Genomic DNA, 9,478 nt, shown 5'->3' with positions numbered 1-9,478 from the left:
TTAATATCAAATGACAGTTTCTGAGATTTATATACAAATTGTGATTATGAGAAAGCGTATTAATAGAAAGGTTTCATTTTCACCTAATCACCAATTGCGGTAGCTTGGAGGAAAGCCAGCTTGGATCACCGACCTTCCTTTGTCATTCAACATCTCTGGAAGACAGACATGCAGGGTTTTTCCCGAGCAGCAGAGGACCAACTGGTCTCCATGTCTCCTTCAAATTGGTGGTAGCAAGCAAGCAGACCCAGAGGTGCATAGTCATCCCCACCCTGAGAGATTCCGTGTGGGCTGCCCACCCTCCTCAGGTGCATGCACGCTCTAGAGAGGACCATGCAGGAGGAGCTGGATCTGGGCTCCCAGTGAGCATGGGTCACATCACCCTTGTGCAGGACCCTGCCAGTCCCAGCCTTTTCCACTGGCAGGGTTGTGCAATGCCAGGCCCCTGCCAGACTGGTCTCTGGGGTTTTGTTCTCTGGGAACTAAAGACTAGGTGAACTAGAGACATAACAACCAGCCCCTTCTGTCTGCAGTGGTCTTGTGGTTCCTTTCTCCCACCTCACCCATTCATTGTTTTCCCTGAACATGCTCCTGGGAGGGCTATATTTTTCTCTTTATGTTTATGCTGATTACATATTTGTCAGCTCTGTCTCCTAAGGGTAGGTATGGGCTTTCTCTCCACTCCCCATCATTTCTGGACAACTTACAGGACTTCATGCCTCCAGGGGATGTGCATAGTGTGTGGTTCTGTACCAACTTCCTGGCTCCCCAGTACAGTCTCCTACTTTGGGAGCTCCTCTGACTAAACCTTATTTGTCCCGGCCCGTGGGTAAGTCAACGGAGACCCTAGAGGGGGAGCGAGGATGAGAGGGGACAGGGGACACGAGAGATGGAGACAAGACAGGTTTCTGATCAAGTCTCGTTTATTGCAGAAGCTGTTACAACATATATACCGTAGGGCTACAGGGGAGGAGCAAGAGGAGGGTACTGGGGCTACTTCCTTGTTGCCGGGTAGATTTGTAGCAGGCCCGGATATGTCCGTAAAAGGCACTCAAGATTTCCAGCGGGGGGGGGGGGGGCAGGGCCCCCTACAGGTCCTCCCTTTTAAAATTATTTTTTAGAAAAGCGTCAGGAGAATCAGGCCTGCGGGGGCTGAGCCTGTCTTGGGTCAGAGCAACATACGTGTCTGCACCGTGCACCTTACCCGTCATCGGTTAACCAGAGAATCAAGGCTCTGGCACCTGTCTTAGGCGGCACACGAGGGCTCTCTCATTGCATGGCACGCTTGCTCAGTTGCCCGTCATTGGCTTGCCAGCCCGCTCACCAGGTGGGGCGAGAATTTTACGCCGTGGCAGAGATGGAATCGGCCCATGTAGCGTATGTCCAGCCAACATCCTGACAGTAATTTACCGCTGATTTTGACGTACATCTTTGTCTCCACTATAGCTCCAGGGGAAATCACAACCTTACAAAATCAGAACTATCCGAGGACATTTTAGTTACTAAGATTAACATAGGTTAAAATACAAAGGGGAATACAAGGCTTTTAAATCATATCAGCCTGAACCTTTTATCTAAAAATCAAAGCGATTTCTACGTATAAGCATTGGTATCCATTGTATGCAGCAGCATGACAATAACAGACAAACACATACAATTGCAATGGCAAGAAACAATTGTTTTACCCATTGTAGGTTGGGTAGCCATGAGGTCAACCATTTAAATAGGTCTCCGCCATCCTCATTGTGCACCTTATTAGCCAGGTCTTTCAATTGTTTTATTGTATCATCGATTTTTTCTCCATTGTCAGTCAAATTAAAACAACACATATTTTTTATTTTTTCACAGCCCTGGTGATGAAAAAGCAACAAATAATTTATTGCTGCTCGATTATCCAAAATAGCTTGTCTTTGTTCCTGTAATTCTTGATTAATCAACGCCAGGGCGGTGGAGGTGGCATTCAATCCTTTTACCACTTTACAGGCTAATCTTCGTACTGCCGCTTCCGCGTGCACCCCGATGGACGGCAGAGCAACAAAAGACCCTATCATGACTAACACTTCTGCATCAGTCAATAGACCCACATCATCATTACATCCCGGGGCGGTATACGGCGACCACCGTCTAATTCGATTAGGTACAATCAAATCAGTTCTGTCTGGTAATATCACAGCCAACCGACTCAAGCAACAACGAGTGTCACTCAAGTTGGCCGGAATGTAATTAAAAGTTTCCCTTTCACAAGTGTAAAACCAACCCATTGGCAAAGAGACATGGCAATTACTATACATAATTTCTTGTTCAACACGGCAGGACATGTTTTCCAAACGTTTAACTTGCAGACATTTAGTTGTACAATTTCTGTATACAGCACATTCGGTCTTATTAGACATAATTACCTTAGGTGAATATAATTTGACAGCATTCTTGGGCCTGCGACAAGTAGCAGATCCCCAATTGTAACTATCTGCATATGTGAGATTTTTTCCTGGGATATCTTTAAACAGAGTATAAGGCCGCAATGATTCCAATGGGGTACATACAGGAACGAGGCAACTTCCCAACATATAATGAAAGTTTACATCAGCACTTAGACAAAACTCAGACAAGTTGAGCGAGCCTGCCAACTGAATCCATATATTTTTCATGTGGTCTAACCCTTCTGAAGGCGACACCACCCATACCCTGGTCAGCAACATCAGGGGAACTAGGCATTTCCAGCTCATCCTATTCTTGTTTTCGGATCGTTCATTCAGCCAGATGTCCTTCATGAGTTCCCTCTTCATTGTGCGCCGGAGGTCCAAACTTTAAATGATGACGATGTTCCCTAAGATCACATGATATAAATTTCACTAAGGAGTCCCTTTGAGGAATTAAGACCAGAACAATATTTTCTGGGTGGCCACTTCTATATTCATCAAAGGGAGTTCCCATCTAAAAATCACTTTAATCTAATAAATTCCAGTGATACCTTGATCCAAGAGAAAAGCATATCTTTAACAAAATAACATCATCAATGTAACGATGGGTGAATATCCCTTAAAGAGAAAAGAACATTTTGAGCTCAATTACATGACCACAAACAACAAACACTAGACAAACATGTAAGACGGTGTAGAACATCAGGGTGCACCCAAACATTACTAGATAAGCTGAATTATATCCTTGCTCATTTTAAATTGAAATTGTGGGCGCCATTGTTAACTGATCAGGATTGGACAACGTCAGGTCATCGGCATCATCAGCACGCCCATCAACTTGTTTTACTAGGCGTTCTGGGAGCCATCTGGCTGACTTCATTTCCTTGGAATAAATACACACCGATCCTCGGCCCCAGATAAGTACAGGATCGGGCCCATGCCATGAGTGGTCCAGGGGGTCTTTCCACATCACCGAGGCAAATTGTCGTTGCGTCTCTGGTTGCCAGAAACGATTGGCTGCAGATGAACCTTTGGCATCCAAATTTAAGAAGTTAAGAATAAATAGTGCATGTGATATCAGGTTTCTAGGAGACCCCTTGGTAGGGTACCATTCCCCCTTTTTTATTTTGTCTAAAGTAATTTTGAGTGTGAGATTAGCCCTTTCTATAATGCCTTGTCCTTGAGGATTATATGGGATTCCCGTTATATGTGTTATTTCAAATTGTTTGCAAAAGTTGGAGAAGCCAGAGCTGGTATAGCCGGGACCATTGTCTGTTTTAATTTGTTGTGGACATCCAAGTACTGAGAAGGCAATGAGGAGATGAGCGATGACATGTTTAGTAGCTTCCCCGGACTGCAGGGTGGCAAATATGAATCCACTATAGGTATCAATGTTGACATGTATATATTTAAGATTTCCAAATTCAGGGTAATGCGTGATGTCCATTTGCCAGAGGGCATTTGGAATCAAGCCACGAGGATTAACTCCCAGATGAGGTGTAGGAAGGTGTAGAGTGCACGTAGGGCAGGCCTTAACAATTTGTCTAGCTTGTTCTCTAGTAAGCTTATACATAAGGCGAAGTGTGTGAGCATTAAGATGATGCAGTTGGTGTGCCTTTTGTGCCTGGTCAATTGGAATGGGGGCATCAGTATTTATTGAACAGGCCAAAACTTGAGGTCTTGTAGCTAGGTCTGCTAAGCGGTTGCCCTGTGTGAGTGGGCCAGGTAAGTTAGAGTGGGCACGAAGGTGTCCAATGAAAAAGGATTCGGATCTCTTTCTGATTAAATCTTGTAATTGGAGGAAGAGACCACCAGTCTGAGAAGCAAGCTTGATCAATCCACATGTTTCCAATAAGGGGACAGATTGAGCAATATAAGCACTGTCAGTAAAAAGATTAAAAGCTCGGGCAGGGAATGTAGAAAAGACCGCTATAACCGCCTGCAGCTCGGTTAATTGGGCCGAAGAGTGGGCGGTTTGGAACTGGGCAATGTTATCGTCCCACACATAGGCAGCCATCCCAGTGGAAGAACCATCTGTAAAAACGGATAGGGCTTCTGGCAGAGGAGAACAAGAAGTGACCTTTGGGAAAATGAAGTCATGTCTGTTAGCAAAGTCAATGAGTTTGTTGGGAGGATAGTGATTGTCCAATGATCCTGAATAAGAAGCGAGAGCAATTGGCCAGGAATCGGTAGTCTGCATAAGCCAATCGATTTGATCTTTAAGGTAGGGTTGGATAATGACATCAGGTTCCTTTCCAAAGTACATCTTTCCATGGTCTCTACCTAGAACAATCAGGTCTGCAACTGCAACATAATAAGGGTAAAAGGCCCGCTTAGGGGAAACTGGGAGATGAACCCATAAAAGGGGAGCGGTTTGCCAAAAGACAGCGGTGGGGGAGAGAGAGGTTCTGCAAACGATATATTGTAAAGGAGAGTTATAATCTACAAAGGTAATTGTCTGATTTTGAATGGCTTGTTCTACCGTGCTAATGGCTTTGCGCCCCTCAGCAGTGAGCTCCCGAGGCGAAGTGGGGTGGCTATCACCTTGCAGGGTATCATAGAGAGGCTTCAGGTCATGTTTAGTGAGCTTTAAATAGGGCATAAGCCAATTAATATCTCCGAGCAGTTTTTGGAAGTCATTCAGAGTTTTAAGACCGTCCAGCCGCAAGGTGAGCTTCTGGGAGGAAATATGACGTCCCTTCATCTGAAATCCGAGGTAACTGTAAGGGTCTTTTAGTTGAACCTTATCAGGGGCAATCTGGAGGCCACAAGATTCAAGGGCCCGCCGAAGGTCAGCATAACAAGCCAAAACCTCACTTCCCAATTGTCCCGCCACGAGAATATCATCCATGTAATGGATAATATACATTTGAGGCCAATTGTCTCGGGTGGATTGAAGTGCTGTGGCTACAAATGACTGGCACAGGGTGGGACTATTGGCCATGCCTTGGGGTAGCACTAGCCATTGAAAGCGCTGCATTGGGGCGCAGAAATTGGTCGCCGGGAGGCTAAAAGCGAAGCGTTTTTGATCTGCAGGATGTAAGGGAATGGTGAAAAAACAATCCTTTAAATCAATAATAACCTTATAATATCCAAGGGGGATGGCTACCGGTGAGGGAAGACCGGGTTGTAAAGCTCCCATGAGTACCATAGTTTTATTAACTGCTCTGAGATCTTGCAAGAGCCTCCATTTTCCCGACCGTTTTTTAATGACAAAAATGGGAGTATTCCAAGGGGAGTGGCTAGGAATGATATGGCCAGCATGAAGCTGCTCCTGCACCAGCTGTTGAGCTGCTAACAACTTCTCCTTGGAGAGGGGCCACTGATCGACCCACACTGGATCATCCGAGAGCCAGGTGATCTTTTCAGCATGGACCGCAGGAGTGTCAGCGACCCCTATGGAAAATGGCCCAACCCTGCTCGAGGGGGCCGAGGGACAGGCTCAATGGGGTGAGTAAGGCTAGTAGGGTGTTTTCCCAGCCCTGTTCCTGGAATGTACCCATTTTTAAACATCTGCATAGTGACAATTTCATTGGGGCTGGAAATAATTATCCCCATTTGTGATAATAGGTCTCTCCCCCATAAATTAATGGGTAACCCTGAAATGATATAAGGTTGAATGGTGCCCTGATTACCATCTTGGTCCCTCCAGGTCAGATCTTTGGCACTTTGTTTAGGATTTTGACTCTGCCCTATACCCTTGAGATGGGTGAGGGTGTCCTTCAATGGCCACGCCTGAGGCCAATCCTCTCCTTTTATGATAGTTACATCGGCACCAGTGTCGACCAACCCAGAAAACTGTCTCCCATCTAACCACAAGGTCATGAGAGGCTTTTGTGCTGAAAGTACCTCCGACCAGTAGACATCAGATGAGCCGAAACCCTGGCTGCCTCGGGCGTTTTTAAGAGCCTTATTAGAGGTGGAGAGAAGGGGAAGGAGTAACAATTGGGCAAACCTTTGGTCTGATTGAATGGTATTAATAACTTTGGGGGAAGAAACCATAACTTTAATTTCCCCAGAGTAGTCACTATCAATCACTCCTGGGTAAACCAGCAGTCCATTCATGGTACTGCTGCTTCGGCCTATTACGAGGCCAAAGGTCTCCTTAGGTAAGGGTCCAAAGACTCCCGTAGCAAGGGCCTGAACTCCCATTTCTGGGGTTAATACTGTGTGGGTGGTGGCACTGAGGTCCAATCCGGCACTTCCTTTTGTGGCTCTGATGAGGTCTGAAATGGATTGCTGTTTATTGGAGCAAAATTGAGCGCCCCGTAAATTTGTTTGGAATTGGGGGCCCGGGGCTGGCCCCCTTTCCCGTTTCCCGAATTCAAACCCTGGAGAGGGGGGAGGGGTCGACCCTGGGCATCAGTCTTGGATCGGCACTCACTCGCCCAATGCCTCCCCCGATTGCATCGGGGGCAGGGCCCTGGGGGCGGAGCGTCGGGGCCCTGCATTTTAGCGGTCGGGCATTCTCTAGCAAAATGGCCGATGGCCCCACACCGGAAGCATTTATTGCCGACGTGGCGTTGTAAGAATTGTTTGACTGTGAAGCCTTGCATGGCGGCCGCCATGGCAAGGCCCTGTTGGTAGGCGGCCCCAATCTCAGAACAAAGGCGAATGTAGCCGGAAAGGTCAGTTTTCTTTTTATAGGGGCGGATAGCGGCCTGACAGGCGGCATTGGCGTTCTCAAAAGCAAGCTGTTTAACAAAATCTGTCCCTGTCTCCGCGCTCCCAAAAATCCGGCCTGCCGCCGTGAGAAGGCGGTGGACAAAGTCCGCAAACGGCTCGTCCGGCCCCTGCCGGATATTAGTGAGGGAGGCACTCACGTCTCCTTTGGAAGGGAGTTTCCTCCAGGCCCTAGTGGCTGCGGTCTGAATCTGGGCATACAACCCCACGTCAAATTGCATTTGCTGGTCGTTAGCGGCGTAGGCCCCCTCCCCAAGAAGCATGTCAAGCACCCAACCATTCCCCGCCTGAGCATTGCGTCTAGCGGTCTCTCGACAATTCTCAACATACTCAGATTTCCATAATAAGTAGTCACCTCCTGCAAGGGTGGCACGGGCCAGAGTCTGCCAATCAATTGGGGTGAGCCAATTTTCTGCCACCGATTCTAGAATAGCCATGGTGTAAGGTGCAGTGGCCCCGTACTGAGCCGCAGCTGTTTTAAGCTCTTTAATAACCTTAAAATCAAAGCCGCCATGGTGTCTCCATGCCTGACCCTGTGCGTCAACAGTCTCAGTGACAGGGAAGGCTTCCACGGGCTCAAGTTCTAGGGGTACCCTTGACCCGGACGGCACCCTGGGGGTCGCCCCTCTAATGGGGGGTCGTGGCTTATGGGTGTCCTCTCTAGGGACATTTCCATGAGCCTTGCCTGTTCTTAAGCCCTCAAGCTGGGTAATAAGTTCTTGATGTTCCTTTTCTAACCTTATCTGTTCTTTTAGAAAGTCTATTTTGTCCCGGAGTTCCTTTTGGGGATCAACAACAGGATAGGCCAAAGCGGGAGTGCTGGGGCCTGGACGGATATAAGGAGGGGGGCACCCAGAGCCGCCCCGCAATGCTTCCCCCGCAGACTCGTCAGTTCCGGAGTCCTTTTGGGGTGGATCTGGGGGCGGAGGCAAGCAGCGATAGGCTTGAAGGGAGGGATATAGGGGCGGAACCTCCCGCGAGGGTGGGGTTGCCTTAGAGGCAGTGATGGAGGAAGAGGAAGCGGGGGTCCGGCAAGGCTTTGCCTTATAGGGCTTGGCAGGGATCGCGGCCGTTTGGGATTGGTCCGAGGGAACGTTATGTCCGTCGGGGGCGGGATCATCATCACTGTCAAAGGACATCAAGTCCTCTTCCTCGTCTGGCGAGGAAGGCGTGGCCTTAACTGGCCTGGGTCCCGGCGCCATATTGGCGTCCCGGGGAACTGCGTCAGTGTCACCAGCGGGTGTCAGCTCCTCACCACTACGGAGGGCTACCTCCCCAACCTGTATAGCCTGAGCTACCAGTGGATCCCTTGCTTTTTGGGAAATAATATCATTAATCAAATTCCAATATGAGAACGCCGCAATCGGGACCTTCCCGGGTCCGCAAGTGGCATAATAATCCTGGAGAGCCTCCCCCACCTTTTTCCATCTCTCTTCGTCAATGGTTCCCTCAGCAGGGAACCAGGGACAGAGATGTTTAATAAAATCAAAAAATTTCAGCAATTGTTTGACTGTAACCTTTACCCCTCGTGCCTGTAATGTCTTCTTGAGACCTTGCACAAACAGTTCGTGCTGACTAATGCCCTGTCCCATAATCGCTGCTCAACTTACCGAGGTGCAAAAAGACGGCAGGTCCACGTCAATCGCAAGCCTCTTCTATGTCGAGTATGCTCTTTGTTCCTCAATCTTAATCTTAGGGCCCCTGAGCAGCGTCCTTCACTGGATCCCCCGTTCTCTGGCCCCACGTTGGGCGCCACTTGTCCCGGCCCGCGGGTAAGTCAACGGAGACCCTAGAGGGGGAGCGAGGATGAGAGGGGACAGGGGACACGAGAGATGGAGACAAGACAGGTTTCTGATCAAGTCTCGTTTATTGCAGAAGCTGTTACAACATATATACCGTAGGGCTAGAGGGGAGGAGCAAGAGGAGGGTACTGGGGCTACTTCCTTGTTGCCGGGTAGATTTGTAGCAGGCCCGGATATGTCCGTAAAAGGCACTCAAGATTTCCAGCGGGGGGGGGGGGCAGGGCCCCCTACACTTATTCAGTTCAGGTCAGTGCTGTTCAGTTAACAGGTTCTTCCTATAAGTGAAACACAGGGTTAGAACCTTTAAGTAAATAAGACATAGTTTGTGCAGAGCCTTTCAAGACAGAGGAGACACTAATTCCACTGCTTTCAGCTTTTCTGTTAACACATTTGGTGGATCCAATTAGCTGTGACATATGTCATCAGTCATGTGTTACTAATAATAAGGTGTTGAATGGCATGACTTGTTTTTTTTAAGTTATAAATCTAAGTGGGTTCAGAATTATTTTTATAATAGCCTTTTATAATTTTCTAGTGTTGTTTATGAGTGTGAAACTTTAGTTTTCAGCTTGT

At 47.9% G+C, this 9,478-nt stretch overlaps 1 protein-coding gene across 1 annotated transcript; it reads right to left on the bottom strand.

Moving 5' to 3' along the window:
• Positions 1-1,478: 1,478 nt before the first annotated feature.
• On the bottom strand, positions 1,479-9,099 carry LOC147828775 (uncharacterized). Its single transcript, XM_087208580.1, has 2 exons — positions 8,714-9,099; positions 1,479-2,827 (listed from the first exon to the last, which is right to left on the bottom strand). Exon 2 carries the CDS (start codon positions 2,784-2,786, stop codon positions 1,575-1,577), a length of 1,212 nt encoding a protein of 403 aa, XP_087064706.1. The 5' UTR covers positions 2,787-2,827; positions 8,714-9,099; the 3' UTR covers positions 1,479-1,574.
• Between the last annotated feature and the right edge of the window lie 379 nt (positions 9,100-9,478).

This window comes from Heterocephalus glaber, unplaced genomic scaffold, assembly GCF_053883595.1.
Source record: "Heterocephalus glaber isolate CG9 unplaced genomic scaffold, H.glaber_assembly_v1.0 deba00000937, whole genome shotgun sequence".
Lineage (NCBI taxonomy): Eukaryota > Metazoa > Chordata > Mammalia > Rodentia > Bathyergidae > Heterocephalus > Heterocephalus glaber.
Note: the sequence above shows the minus strand (reverse complement) of the source record. Positions and strands in the feature narration are given on the sequence as shown.

Coding starts and splice junctions, on each gene's coding strand:
- LOC147828775 (XM_087208580.1), bottom strand. CDS start 2,786: ATGAAGAGGGAACTCATGAAGGACATCTGGCTGAATGAACGATCCGAA.